We start from the raw sequence: 14,149 nt of genomic DNA, 5'->3' as shown, positions 1-14,149 counted from the left end.
CCAGTGATGAACAGCCTTGTGGGCCATGATTTTATTCTGAAGCAATTGAGGAGTCTTAGGGAAGAGAGGGATGAGATTTTGCTTCCTTTGAACAAAAAGATCAATCACTCTGGCTGTTTTCTGAACAATGGGTTGTAGGGGGAAGACTGGAAGCAAGGAGGCCAGATATCAGACCAGGAGACTGATAATGGGGACTTGGACCAGGTTGGTGGTTCTGGAAATTGAGGGAAGTTGATCAATGGGAGATAGAACCTATAGGCCTTGCTGATGGATGGAAGGTGGGGGTAGGAGGAAGGGTACATAGACTCTGGCTTTCTGACTCTCCTAAGTGGATGGAGAATGGTTCCATCTAGTATGTTACCTGGGGGAGGTGACTGGGGAAGGATCAGGTAGAAGGAGCCGTTTGAAAGTTTGAGGTACCTATTTAGATGAAGTGGTGGTGTCAGGTGAGCTGTTGGAAATGTGAATCTGGAGTTTGGGCCACAGATATCTGCCTTTTCCAAGTCGGGGGTGTAGTGAGGAGGTGTGGGCCATGGATAGGTGAGGAGGATGAGGAAAGTGTGTGTGCAGATCCTCAGAAAGCAGTGCCAGGGCGGGGATAGGGGGTATGTCCTGGGGTGTAGAACCTTAAGGGCAGGCCCTAAAGCCGATAGGGGCTTTCTGGGTTGCAAGTCCCCACTCTCATCTCCCAGCTCTCATCTCCCAGCTCACGCCCACTCCATTGGCCCTGTCTTTTCCTCTGGTACTGGTTCCTTCCTGGCTCCAGGCGTCTTTCTCACCCTCACTCACGCAGGCTTTTCCAGTTCAGTGGGAATTAGGAAAAGGTCTGGGATCAGCCCTGTTTCTCTCATCACACGCATCTGCGCTCAGGCATTCAGTGATTCAGTTTCCTTGGTTACAGATTTGAGTTCCTCACCATCCTTCACCCATCGCGTCGGGATTGGAGGTCTGCATATGTAAATGAATGATTAGAAAAAATTACGAGCTAAGTCAATAGCTCTCCACCAGAAATAGAACCCAGGCGTCTTGACACAGAAACCTGGGGTTCCCCCTACCGCCCAGCGGACGCGGCGTCCACAGGGCGGCGCGGACCCTTTCCGGGGTATTCTCAGCAGTAACAGAGGTTTAGTTCCTGCCACTCTTGGCGCTTCGCGGCCCAGCGAAGGGACTGATCAGGCGTGGGCGGGGCGAGGGCGGAGCTGGGCCAGATCCTGGGCGGGGCTTAGCTGTGGGCGGGGTTTCCTCGAGTTCCGGAGTCGAGTTGCTGCCTGGGCCGGAGCGGAGATGCAGCCGCCGCCCCGAAAAGTGAGCTTGGCCTGGGGACGGGGATTCCTGGCGGGCTGGGGGAGTGATGCGGCCCAAAGGGGCACCAGACCTGCGGTGGGGGACGAAGAGTAGGAAGGGGTTCAAGGGCCAACCCAGAAGTAACCGAGGAAACAGCCCAGCTCCTCCCTGGCCCCGCCCCCTCACCGCTCCCTGCGCGGAGTGTTTTTCAGGTCCCTGCGCCAGGGGTCTTCATCTTCTTCTTACCCACACAGGTGAAGCCATCCCAGGAGGTGAAGCTTCGCTTCCTGGAGCAGCTGAACATCCTTCAGACCCGGCAGCAGAGAGAGGCGGACCTACTGGAGGATATCAGGTAGCCCTGACCCCCTCCACGTACGCCGACTTTCTCTGTCACACGCTCCGCCTTTTCTCCAACATACTACAGCTGTCGGGGTGGGCGGGGGTGAAGAGCTCTCCAACCTGCCCATTCAAGGCCGTCATCCTAGGCCTCCCTCTCCAGATGCCGGATACGAATTATCCTTCCACGCACCCCAACACACATAAACACACAGGGACCCTCTCTCAAACCCCTTCACTCCACACCGCCCCCTCCACACCCACAATCAAACTCAGGACAGAATCCCCCCTCCCTCTTCCAGACCTGTTGGAAGGCTGGCACACACTGTACTCAGCTGACCCCCATCAGTCCTCACCTCCAAGCACACAGATGGTTCTCCAGGGGTGGGGAGGATCCTGCTGAGGCTCTGAGCACTGAGATGAGGTTGTCCTTTGCTGCGGCTGCCCGAGGTGATCTCAAGGACTCTGTCTTCAGTCTCAGGCCCTCCTGGTATAGTCACACTCCAGGCCTGGCTCCCCTCTCCCTCCTGCCCAGGCTAAGGAGAGGGTCGAGGGTGGGAGAAAAGGACCAAACAGTAAGACCACCCCATCCCCCTAATCTCCACAGATCCTACAGCAAGCAGAGGGCAGCCATTGAACGGGAGTATGGGCAGGTATGGGACTCCTTTCTCTGGACCTTCCCTTTTGTTCTAGCCTCCTTTACACTACCAGCAATGTGCCTCCACGCATACTCCTGTTCTGGTCAAGAGCAAATGCCTAGCACCAGGCAAATTTGTGTCAAATCCCTGCTGTGGTACTTTTTAGCTGTTTGACCTTGGACAAGTTACTTAACGTTTCTTGGCCTCAATTTCTTTCTCTGTAAAATGGGAATAATAATAACTGTACCTTCACGCAAGGTTGTTGTAAGGACAGAATAAGTTAATGCATGTAAAGCACTTAGCAAAGTGGGTGGCATTATTATACTCTGATCGTATGTTCTCCCAAGTGGGGAGAGTCTTTGAAAGGGAACTGGGTCTGTGATGACTTTCCCACCAGGCACTCCAGAAACTGGCTGGGCCATTTCTGAAGAGGGAAGGACACCGGAGTGGGGAGATGGACAGCAGGTGGGTCCCATGGTGGGGTGGCAGGGAGGCCAGGGAGCCAAGAAGGGATGAGGAGCTCAACCCCAGGAACCTATGAGGAGGGCACGTGAGCGGCAGGTAGAGCTGACACGGCAGCGGGATAGCAGCTGACCCAGCAAGGACACTGGATGGGGGCGGAGGGCATAAGTGATCCTTGTGGCCGAGCTAATGGGCTGATCGATTGATGGGCTCCCAGACGAGGGGGATGGGAAAGCAGTCTGTCTCCCATGGTGTTGGGGGTGGGGGGCGCATCTCGTGAAGCTTTGGAGTGCTCCCCTCGTCAATGCAGACTTTCTCTGGGGAGAGGCAGGATGGTGTTTGGTGCCTGGCGCTGCCTGCTGGATGCCACCATGGCTGGGGGCCAAGCCCGGCTCCAGGCATCTGACCGATACCGTGACCTGGCAGGAGGCACAGGGCGGAGCGCTAAGGAGCAGGTGCTTAGGAAGGTACGGCTCAGTGGATGGGGTGAAGGAAGGGCTGACTCAGGGATGGAGGTGATCTGGATCAGGACTTGTGTGTCCATGCCCCTAGGGAGCAGAGAACCTCCAGAGGGCGCAGGCAGAGGTGCTGCAGTCTGTCCGGGAGCTGAGCCGAAGTCGAAAGCTGTATGGGCAGCGTGAACGGGTGTGGGCCTTGGCACAGGAGAAGGCGGCTGATGTCCAGGCCAGGTGGGGTCATGGGGAGTTAGGAAGCCTGTGGCGTCGGGGGATGGAGCCAAGGTGCCATGGCTGGGCCTGACCTCCGCTCCTCTCCCTTGCCTGCACAGGCTTAACCGAAGTGACCATGGCCTCTTCCACACTCGGACCAGTCTCCAGAAACTCAGCACCAAGGTTCAGAGGATGTGGGCATGAGTCGGGGCAGGGAGAGGTGGGCAGATTAGTCTAGTGGTTTGGAACCCGGGGGCATAAGTCAGAGAGACTGGGATGAATCCAGGCTACCCTACTTCCTTGGTGCCTGACCTTGGTAAACTTGATCTCTCTGAGCCTCATTTTCTTCATCTATAAAATGGAAATAGTACCTTTGTTTTTCATTCCTTTAATATGCAGTGATTGAGGACTTCTATGTACTTGGCATTGTTTGAAACACTGGGGATATGATGGGGAACACTACCAGCAGAGCTCCTGCCTCCACAGCCTGGTTAGGGGAGACAGATAGTAAATAAACAAAGACTCAGAATAAATGAAAAGAAGGTGATATGATAAAGCATAACAGGGGAGTGTAATTTAGAGGGAAAGCCTCTCTGAACAGGTGGCCTGAGTGTCAAGGAGGAGCCAACCATGCAGAGATGTAGGGGAAGAACATTCCAGGGAGAGGCAGCGGTGAGTGCAAAGGCTCTGAGGTGGGAATAACTTTGTAGGCTCGAGGAACTGAGGGAAGGCCAGTGTGGCTGGAGCACTGTGAGCAAGGGGACGAGCACTGTGGAAAGACTCAGAGAGGGTGCAGGGGCCAGCTCATGTTGGACCTGGTAGACCACGGTAAGGAGCAGTTGGGATTTTATCCTAAATGTATGCAGTTGCCACTAGAGGATTTTGAGCAGGAATTGTGAGTATGTAAAATTTTTAGTATGGTTTGCCAGTTATCTCAGTCATGTGAGAATCCATTCTGGATCTGGGTTGGCCGTGGAAGGACCCCAAGGGTCCAGGGCTCCCAGTTGACACCTATGTTCCTCTCCTAGCTGTCTGTCCAGTCGGCCCAGTACTCCCAGCAGCTGAGAGCGGCCCGCAATGAGTACCTGCTCAACTTGGTGGCCACCAATGCCCACCTTGACCACTACTACCAGGAAGAACTGCCGGCCGTGCTCAAGGCCAGTCTCAGCCTAGATACCCATGCCTCTCAGCAGGGAGGGCATCTCCCTGCTTCCCACCACGATCAGGCTGGGTGGGGCTGGGGACCTAGTCTGCTCAGAGTGGGCAGAAGATACATACCTAGGTTCTGCTTCTGCTTCTAGCTGGCTGCATGACATTGTGCAGAACACTTGCCCCTCTGAACCCCAGTTTCTTCCTCAGGACTAACCCCTGCTCTGCCTACTTTATAAGACTAATGGGGCTCAAGGGAGAGAATGAATGTGAAAATGCTTTTTAAACTGTTAAGTGCTGTGCACACATGAGGGCCTATTATTAGAAGCATAATAATGTCTTATTCCTTCTCAGTTTCCCATACCTCATACCCATCACCCATTCAAACCTGGACAGAGAGCCTGCTTGGGGGAAGGGTGGTGTCAGCATCTTGGGGTTCTCTCCAGGCCCTGGTCAGCGAGCTGTTGGAACACCTGAGGGACCCGCTGACTTCACTGAGCCGCACGGAGCTGGAAGCTGCACAGATGGCTCTGGAGCATGCCCATCGTGGGGGGCAAGCGACCTCCCAGGTAAGCTCCCCAGAGATCCTCTTCACCCTTCTCTCCCAGTACAGCGCCCCCTCCTCCACTGCATGTCTGCCCCTTTCCTTCTCACCTTGTCCTCTCTCTACCAAGAAGGGCTGGGGACAGGCTTGGAGAGGGAGCCAGTGAGTGGCCGACTTTGATTTTTTCCAACTCCCAGGTAAGCTGGGAGCAGGATCTGGAGCTTTTTCTTCAGGAGCCCGGAGTATTCTCCCCCACCCCAGCTCAGCAGTTTCAGCCAGCAGGGAATGATCAGGTAAGACCTCTCTGCTAGGTGCAGTCAGGCCACTTGGAAAGGGGACTGTGGTGTAGGCCTCTTCCCCATTATCCTTGTCCTGGTTTTAACTTAGGGACTATTAAACCATGGAGAGAGGGTTTCAGAACCCCAGTTCACCTCCCTCCCACCAGGACACAAATTAACGCACTTCCTCCCACCCTTCTGTCCCTTCACTGCACTATCTTCTTCATTCTACCTCTGTCCCTCAACCTGGATCCCACTTCTGGGACTCTCTGTGTGTCCACGTGAATGCACTCCTGTGTCCACAGTCATAGGTGTGTGCTCCCACCTATTTGTCCCTGACCCTGGAGGTCAGGAGACAGGGAAGAAAAAAAGGAGGGAACTGGAGGGAGGGGGAACGGAGAAGGAGCAGCATCAGGGCATCCTCACAGCTCCTCATTCATTCAGGTGTGTGTCCTGGAGCTGGAGCGGGGCGCAGGAGGTGTGGCCGGGGAGAGTGGCCTGGAGAAAGAAGTTCAACGCTGGACGAGCCGAGCTGCCCGAGACTACAAGATCCAGAACCATGGGCAGCGGGTGAGGTGGGGAGTGCAGGTGTCGGGGGTGGGCAAGAAGAGCTGAGAGATGGGGATCCCGGCGTCACTGGGGATGTCATGGGGCTGCAGGCAGGAGGGGAGGGAAGGGTAATTTAAGCCGACAGTGTGGCACAGTAATTTAAGAGCGTAACCTTTGGGACTAGACTCACCTGGGCTCAAATCTTGCTCTGTTGCTTCCTAGTTATGTAACCCTGAGTAAGGGAGTGACTTAAGCTCTCTGGACTGCAGTTTCCTCATCATTAAAGTGGGGCTAATGATAGCACCCACATCACAGGGAAGATGAGATGACATAATGCATGTGAAACAACTAGGAAACTCCCGGGTTATTAGTAAGTTGTGCCCCATAGTATCTCCACCCACTCCTGTCCTCTGCGTCCCCAACCAGGTGCTGCAGCGGCTGGAGCAGAGGCGGCAGCAGGCTTCAGAGCGGGAGGCTCCAGGCATAGAACAGCGGCTGCAGGAAGTGAGGGAGAGCATCCGGCGGGCACAGGTGAGCCACAGCCCTGGGGTTAGAGCCACTGAGACTGCACCTCCTCCGGCAACACCCTCCTCCACTCCTTTATCTGATGGTGGGGAGACTGGAGGCAGGAGGTAGAGGGTGGACACATCTGGGGAGGAGGCTCCACTCACCTCCCAAGGGCAGGCCCAGCCACAGCCTTGACTGACCCCCTCTTCCCTGTGTCAGGTGAGCCAGGTGAAGGGGGCTGCCCGGCTGGCCCTGCTGCAGGGGGCTGGCCTGGATGTGCAGCACTGGCTGAAGCCAGCCATGACCCAGGCCCAGGATGAGGTAGAGCAGGAGCGACGGCTCAGCGAGGCCCGGCTGTCCCAGAGGGACCTCTCTCCCACGGTGAGCTCCCTCCACTCCCTCCCCGTACACACCAGGAGGGTAAAGAGCCCCAGTGGAAAGCAGAGCTTATAAAGTGGGAATCACACTAGTAGCTAACTCAAAGGGTTGTTGTGAGGCTGAAATGAAATCACTTAAGTATGACTCTTGGCACAGTTTGTAACATAGAGAGCTGTCAATGAACTTTTATTATGGAGTATAGGATGGTGGTTATGAAAGGTCCCGAGAGCAGACTATAAGCAGTTTGAGTACCAGCCACTCCACTTACTAGCTGTGTGATCTTGGAAAGTGACTTAGCCTTTCTGAGCCTCAGTTTCCCATTAAGTAAACTGAGGTTGATAGTTTCGCAAAATAACACTGGGTTATTAAGAAGTTTAAACAAGACAATGTACATAAGATACTAAGCATTGTGCTTGGCACATATAAGCGCTCAATACTGTAACTCTGTGATTAGTGTTATCTTGCTCTGTGGTGGTTCTGCCTGTGACCCAGGGTGAACGGATGGGTGGTACTACCTTGGAGGAGGATCCACAACGTTAAGGGTAGGATGGGGTGGGAGGGAGGCGCAAGAGCGAGGGGATATGGGGATATATGTATACATGTAGCTGATTCACTTTGTCATACGGCAGAAACTAACACAACATTGTAAAGCAATTATACTCCAATAAAGATGTTTAAAAAAAAAAAAAGGTAGAATGGAGGAGTGAGAGATATAGTGGGTGGTACTTGAGACGGGGCCTCACAACGATGCCTGTTCTCTGTCCCCCAGGCTGAGGATGCTGAACTGTCTGACTTTGAGGAATGTGAGGAGACGGGGGAGCTCTTTGAGGAGCCCGCCCCCCCAGCCCTGGCCACCAGGCCCCTCCCCTGCCCTGTCCATGTGGTGTTTGGCTATCAGGTATGAATGGAGGTGGGGACCGCAGACAGGCAGGGATGGGGAACAGCCAGTCCTGAATCCTTCTTTGTGGGTCCCAGGCAGGACATGAGGACGAGCTGACCATCACAGAGGGCGAGTGGCTGGAGGTCATAGAGGAGGGAGATGCCGACGAATGGGTCAAGGTGGGTATGGACCCGGGGCTCTGCCCTTGGCAAGGGGGCAGTGGGAGGGACTTCTCTGTGGTCCGTAAAGACCCAGCCAGGCAAAGCTGGAAGCCTGAGTGGAGGAGGGCCAGGGCCGTGGACTGCTGAGGCAAGCCTGCTTTCTGTTCACGTTGCTGGGTGAGCAGGCTCGGAACCAGCACGGTGAGGTAGGCTTTGTCCCTGAGCGGTATCTCAACTTCCCGGACCTCTCCTTCCCTGAGAGCAGCCATGACAGCGACAATCCTTCAGGGGCAGAGCCCACAGGTAAGAAAGGGAGAAGAGTTACTCAGTGGTTGTAGCCCTGGTCTGGGGGCACTGCTGCCCGCCTCTTCCCCTCACCATCTCTCCCGGGCTTCCGCAGCGTTCCTGGCCTGCGCCCTGTACAGCTACACGGGACAGAGCGCAGAGGAACTGAGCTTCCCCGAGGGGGCGCTTATCCGCCTGCTACCCCGGACCCAGGATGGAGTGGATGATGGCTTCTGGAGGGGAGAATTTGGGGGCCATGTTGGGGTCTTCCCCTCCCTGCTGGTGGAGGAGCTACTTGGCCCCCCAGGGCCATCTGAACTCTCAGACCCTGAACAGGTGAGGCTTCCTTTTCCCTGGGTCCCCAGGCACCAATGGGTTGACCCTCCCATGCCAGGGAGGTCCCATATCCGTCTTAATGCCCCCTCCCCCCCTATAGTGGCTTGGGACTCCCCATCTCCTTTGGCGCAGAGAAAAGGGACACCAAGGCAGTCTTCATTAGAGTTTGGTCGTCCTGCTTTAGAGCTGGCTCTTAGTTCAGATTCCTGTTCTGTTACTTTAGGCAGTGATTAGACCTCTCTGAGCTTGTTTCTTCACATGCATGTAGAAGGGGGACAATAATGCCTCTTTCAGGAGGCTAACTACCCTGATTAGAGATAGTGGAAGTGAAGTGCTTAGCACAGTGGCCCATAGGTGCTTTGATATATGGTACCTGTTGTTCTAGCAAGAAGAGCATAGGAGTAGGAGTCAGGAGTTCTAGCCAGGACTTTGTCACTAACTAGCTCTGTGATTTTGGATAGATGGATTAACCTGAGTCTCACCTCTGACATAGGAATCATCAAATCCTTACCTCATGGGGTGGAGGTGAGGACTGAATGAATTAGTGCATGCGAAGTGCTGGCAAAATGCCTGGGACATATTAAGTGTCAATATATATTGGCTGTTGAAATGTGTATCACCTACAGGCCTCACCCAGATACAAGCATTTGGTCACTCTCTGAACTGGGGTGTGACGGGACAGGAACTGAAGCTGGGATGGGAGGAAGAGCTGGTGAAACCTTCCCACATGCCGGGAATAACTTTTTGCCCCCTCATCCCCAGATCCTGCCATCCCCTTCCCCTCCCAGCTTCTCCCCTCCTGCACCCACCTCTGCCTTGGATGGCTCGCCTGCACCTGTCCTGCCCGGTGGTGAGTAGAAGGAGCTGGGGCCCTGGGAGGGTAAGAGACAGGAAGAAGGAGGAAGTCTGGAGCTCCTGGGTTACACTCAGCCCCTCTGCCTGCCCTCAGGAACCTCCTCCATCAGGCTCTCTGATGCATGATGGTAGAAGAGCTTGGGCTTTGGAGCTGGGCCCACTGTTCAAACTCTGCTCTATGACGTCCTAGTGTGTGATTTAACATGCCTGGGCCTTTACAGAGTGAGAAGGAAGGTCCCTCCCTCACTGAGTTGTGAGAGTTAAAGGGATGTGTCTATAGAGTGCCCAGCGTTGTGCTGGGCACATAGCAAGCATGCAATTAGTAGCTGTTTTCTCATTATTATTATTTTAAAAATTAGCCAGGGGGCTTCCCTGGTGGCGCAGTGGTTAAGAGTCTGCCTGCTGATGCAGGGGACACGGGTTCGTGCCCCGGTCCGGGAAGATCCCACATGCCGCGGAGCGGCTAGGCCCGTGAGCCATGGCCACTGAGCCTGTGCGCCCGGAGCCTGTGCTCCGCAACGCGAGAGGCCACAACAGTGAGAGGCCCAGTTACCGCAAAAAAAAAAAAAAAAAAAAAAAAAAAAATTAGCCAGTTTCTCCCACAGTGTTTTCCCAATACACGTCCTCTGCCCTTAGTGTTCTTGAATCCTGCAAACACCTGGTTTGCATCATCATTTTCCTCATCCATCTTTTCTTTTTTTTTCCTTGTTTTTGTTGTTACCTCATTCATCTTTCCTAAAACCATCTTTTCTAAAAGGTTCTTTCACTTTCTTCACTGCACCCCCCACCCACCGTGACCCTGGAACCCCGTGAGCGTTTTCTGCACCCCGCTTCTCCAGCACCCGTCGTTCACTTTGAATGATTTAGTACTCAGTCATTCATTGTGTCTGTTAGTGTTTCATTATGTGGTTCCTGGCAGCCATTAGGGGTGGGGGCGGTGTGGATCCCTCCTGCCCCCGGGTACCTTTAGCAGGCCCGATTATACAGCAGGTGCTCAATAAGCGTTGAGGTTGGATGGATTGATGGATATTATGACCCAGGTTAGTGACTATTTGTTAATTCAACAAATATTTACAGAGTGCCACTGTCCTAAGTGCTGGAGATACAGAAGCGAACAAAACAAAGTCGTAAGACTGACTTGTGGTTCTTACTTCCAGACCAAGACCTGGACTGCCCTGGACCCCTGGATGTGATGGTGCCTCGACTCAGGCCGGTAAGGGCCCCGCCCTTGGAGGAGAGTGTTTGGAGAGGGGTCACTCCAACTTGTCCTGTTTTATCTGCAGGACAGAGGGAATGGACAGGGATATCCCCAAGGGAGGCATCTGGTGCACTGACTGTGTGTTCCCTACAGATGCGTCCACCGCCTCCCCCGCCAGCTAAAGCCCCGGATCCTGGCCACCCAGATCCTCTCACCTGAAGCCCGGGGGAATCACTTTCCCCCAGTGATGCTGCTGCCCCTATCTCCGTGCTATCAGAGACCACCCCTCCCCACGGTGATCCAGAGCGACACAGCCAAAAGCTGGAATCTCCCTGATTTCCGTTCTCACCTTCACGGGTAGAAATTTCTTCTCTCCCCATTTCTGGGGCTGGAACCCACTCCTTTTTTGCCATCATCCTCCAGCCATCTCTAAGGGCTGAAACTACTCCTTTGTCTTCTGCTACCACCCCATCTCTAGGGTGGTGAAGTACCCTGAAATCTCTGGGACTGGAATTCATCCCCCAAAGTCTCGAGTGGCTCTGGCTTATTTGTGTCTCCACCCTGGTTCTGTGAATCACCCCACTCCAGATGCCAGAGCCACTGGGGATGGGGGCAGGCCTGTCAGAAGGAGCTGGAGCCAGTATGCGAAGCAGCTGTAATCGTCTGAGCGGATTTATTGACAGTGAATAAAGGGCACAAAGCCCAAGCCAGGGCCTGGGCCTCTTGTGCCAAGAGGGCAGGGGGTCTAAGGTGCTATTGCTTTAAGGGCCCACCAAGGGCAGGGGCCTGCTCCCAGCCGCACGCTCTAGCATATGGAGTGAGGTGATGGGGAAAGCAGGTCAGGCGGCCTGTTGGCAGACAGGGGAAGGGGAAGAGACTGAGGACCAGAGGTGGGACTTCTCCCAAGGTCCCCCAGCCTGAGACCGTGCAGTTCCAGGTGGAAGTAGGGCTGGTCCCTCAGCTGGGGGGCAGTGCTGTCCAGTTGAGAGGAGGGGCTTCATGCCCACCCAACCCCTGGCCCTGCCAGCTGGTAGTCCATCAGCGCAATGAAGGAGAGGAAGGGTAACAGTGTTGCCTCCTCTTCAAGCTGTGTCCCCGCTTTTCCCCAGGGGCTGCAGGACCTTCCCTGTCCCCTGGAGCACAAGCCCACTCCCCACCACCAAACCAAGGAATATGTACCAAAGGCTAAGCCTGCAGTTTAGCTTGGGGGTTCAGGGAACCAATGGGCTTAGGTAGTTTAAAGTAGGGGGTGGGAGGATGAGATTATCTGACTTGGGGCCCAGGCAGACTCACCTCACACACCCCCTGCCCCCTGTGGTGGGGACACCTGAGAGAGAGAGGAGGGGTCACCAGTGGGAGAACAGGAGGTAGGTCATATCAGTGCCCCCTAGAGTAGGGGCAGTAAGAGCTGAGCCCACCGCAGCCCACCACATGTCTTCATACCTGGTGATCTGAGGTGTCCGGTTTGCTTGGCTGTCCATTTGCCTCTTGACTGGCCAGCCCTGGGCTTGGGCCCCTTCCTCCAGCCCCCAGCATCGACTCTGCAGAGGCTCCAGGGCTCCTCTCAAGTGCACGAGGGACTAGGCTGCTGTCCCTGAGTCCTCCATTCCGCACTGGGGGGCTGGCAAGGGCCAGGGGCTGCGGCCTCTCAGGGGGAAGGCTCTCAGTGGCAGGCATCCCTGTCCTGGGCTGCCCTCCCCCAGACCCCTGGCCACCCCCTGGGTCCAGCCCCCCACCAGATCCCCAGCTCCTGTCCGTGGGGGAGCCATCACGATGCTCATGCAGCCCATAGCGCTTCTCAATGTGTGTCACCCGGAACCTGGGAGGGGAGGGAACACTGGGGCTTAGGACCACCACCCAGAGGCTGCTTGGCCCTTCCCTCCGGTCAGGGACATCCTGGGTTTGATAGGCACTTCCCTCTGGCCTAGGGCAGGGGAGACCAGATTGTGGGGCACATTGTGCAGCCTGGCTTCTGCTGTGGCTCACAGGCCACAAAGAAAGAGCCAGGGCCTACCTTTGGAGGCAGGTGCCTGACCGTTGGGGTCCCCACCTCAACCTCCCTTTCCCTGGGGCACTCTATACCCACCTGCCCACAGAGAACACAGTGGTCTCCCCAGGCCGGGGGCGACTCTTTCCTTCCTTGGAGCGTCCCTGACGGACAAGTGGGGGTCTCTTGTTGCGGCTGCAGTGGATGCAGGGGGCTGCGGAGCCCAGGTGCACTGTGTGATGATGGGAGGGGGCTCCGTCCTGCAAGCTGGAGGTGGCATCCACACTGGACGGTAGGGAGGAAAGGACCAGGGGTGACATTCCCAGTTTTCTTCCTGTTCGACTTGCTCCTGTTCTTTCAGCGTGCTCCTTAAACCCCAGATGCCCCACTTGCCCCAGGCCCCACCATTCGTTTCTTGTCTTTATCTAATAAACTCAATATGAAGATAGTAGTGACCATGTGTTCTCCCTCCCGGGGCTAAAAAGCGGGCAATGCTTAATGCAGAGGAGTGGCATAAGGGGTGAAGGTTAGGCTTGATGATATCCAGAGGAGAGATGTGGTTTGAAGGACTCAGGATTTCTACAAAACGTCCTTCTTCCTGTATGTTAACCAGCCTTACTCTCCCTTGTCAACCCAAACATGCAAGGAGACTAGGAGAGGAATGTGCAGGAGGAGAGGGTACTCTCCAAGGCAAGCTCAATCGTGCTGGCCCTTGTTCTCAGCTCACCTGGACAGCTGCATTGTCCCTTCTCCTTCACTGTCCCCCAGCATCTCCTTCAAGGCCTCAGCATTGGCTGAGGGCAGAAGGAAAAGAGGGGGTCAGCGGAGGCAAAGGCCGGGGCAAGGGAAAGCTGAGGAGGTGGGGAACAAGGGGCCAGCATGCACCCACCTTCATTTTGGATGATGCATCGAACAATCCTCTCTACTGTGTCCTCATTCATGTCATCGTCCTCAGCTGAAGGATGAAAGAGGTCGGTAAGGAAGCAGCAAATGAGTCAGCTTTGGGGGTACATTACCTGGTGGCTTCTGTGGCTTCTTGCTCAAGACCTACCCCTTTAGCAAATTGCCATGGTGCTGTACATTAGCATTCCAAGGGCCAGGGCAGAAAAGATGGGGAAATCAATGGGAGTCCAAGACTCATCAGTGGGCCCTTCCCACCCATGCTGCCTACTCTAGCCCTGCTTTCGGGGTGGTGGCAACCCAATTGCTTTTGCAGAGTCAAGAAAGCATTACTAGACCTCCTGAAAACTTGGTCGGGATTTGGCCTGGGTCTGTTGACCAGGAAGAGGTGTGGGGAGAAGGGTCAGGGAGAAAGGTGACTGAGCCAGGTTCTAGGCTGTTCACTCACGGGGCTGGAGCTGGGTGTCGTCAGGCTCCGAGCCCCTCGAGGTGCGGCAGCGGTAGCCTTTCTTCTTGAGCACGTGGCAGATCATGAAGCCTACCAGGCCCATGAGGAAGAAGACCAGCACAAGCAGGAAGAGCATGTACAGCCCATGTTGGGGCGGCTCCAGGTCAGGCTGTGGTTCCGACATGAGGCCCTGGGGGGCGAGCGCGGGCCAGGGCGCCTCCTGGGGTTAGGGGGCTGCAGCTAGAGATGGGGGGAGGGATAGGAATGCCTTCTTCAGGATCCGAGACAGGCAAGCCTCTAAGGTCT

At 55.3% G+C, this 14,149-nt stretch overlaps 2 protein-coding genes across 6 annotated transcripts; one reads left to right on the top strand and one right to left on the bottom strand.

Annotated features, from left to right (window-relative positions):
* The first annotated feature begins 1,232 nt into the window (after nt 1-1,232).
* FCHSD1 (FCH and double SH3 domains 1) lies at nt 1,233-12,946 on the top strand. 4 transcript variants are annotated; one of them, XM_067732063.1, is made up of 20 exons: nt 1,233-1,305; nt 1,539-1,636; nt 2,228-2,273; nt 2,656-2,723; nt 3,052-3,187; nt 3,273-3,409; nt 3,508-3,571; nt 4,417-4,545; nt 4,984-5,106; nt 5,279-5,374; nt 5,804-5,929; nt 6,335-6,439; nt 6,635-6,796; nt 7,563-7,691; nt 7,769-7,852; nt 8,020-8,137; nt 8,235-8,455; nt 9,218-9,305; nt 10,468-10,523; nt 10,662-12,946. In XM_067732063.1, the coding sequence occupies exons 1-20, from the start codon at nt 1,285-1,287 to the stop codon at nt 10,725-10,727; spliced, it is 2,073 nt and encodes a 690-aa protein (XP_067588164.1). In that variant the 5' UTR covers nt 1,233-1,284; the 3' UTR covers nt 10,728-12,946. The 4 variants fall into 4 exon arrangements, with proteins under 4 accessions (XP_067588164.1, XP_067588163.1, XP_067588162.1 ...); XM_067732062.1 differs by having other exon boundaries at nt 3,046-3,187; XM_067732061.1 differs by having other exon boundaries at nt 3,031-3,187.
* On the bottom strand, nt 11,152-14,027 carry RELL2 (RELT like 2). 2 transcript variants are annotated; one of them, XM_067732070.1, is made up of 7 exons: nt 13,844-14,027; nt 13,385-13,450; nt 13,223-13,289; nt 12,595-12,780; nt 11,952-12,327; nt 11,802-11,835; nt 11,152-11,356 (listed from the first exon to the last, which is right to left on the bottom strand). In XM_067732070.1, exons 1-6 carry the CDS (start codon nt 14,025-14,027, stop codon nt 11,803-11,805), a joined length of 912 nt encoding a protein of 303 aa, XP_067588171.1. In that variant the 3' UTR covers nt 11,152-11,356; nt 11,802. The 2 variants fall into 2 exon arrangements, with proteins under 2 accessions (XP_067588171.1, XP_067588172.1); XM_067732071.1 differs by lacking the exon at nt 11,802-11,835.
* Nucleotides 14,028-14,149: the final 122 nt, after the last annotated feature.

Source organism: Pseudorca crassidens, chromosome 3, assembly GCF_039906515.1.
Source record: "Pseudorca crassidens isolate mPseCra1 chromosome 3, mPseCra1.hap1, whole genome shotgun sequence".
NCBI lineage: Eukaryota > Metazoa > Chordata > Mammalia > Artiodactyla > Delphinidae > Pseudorca > Pseudorca crassidens.
The sequence above is the reverse complement of the archived record's forward strand: the minus strand, read 5'-3'. Positions and strand labels throughout refer to the sequence as shown.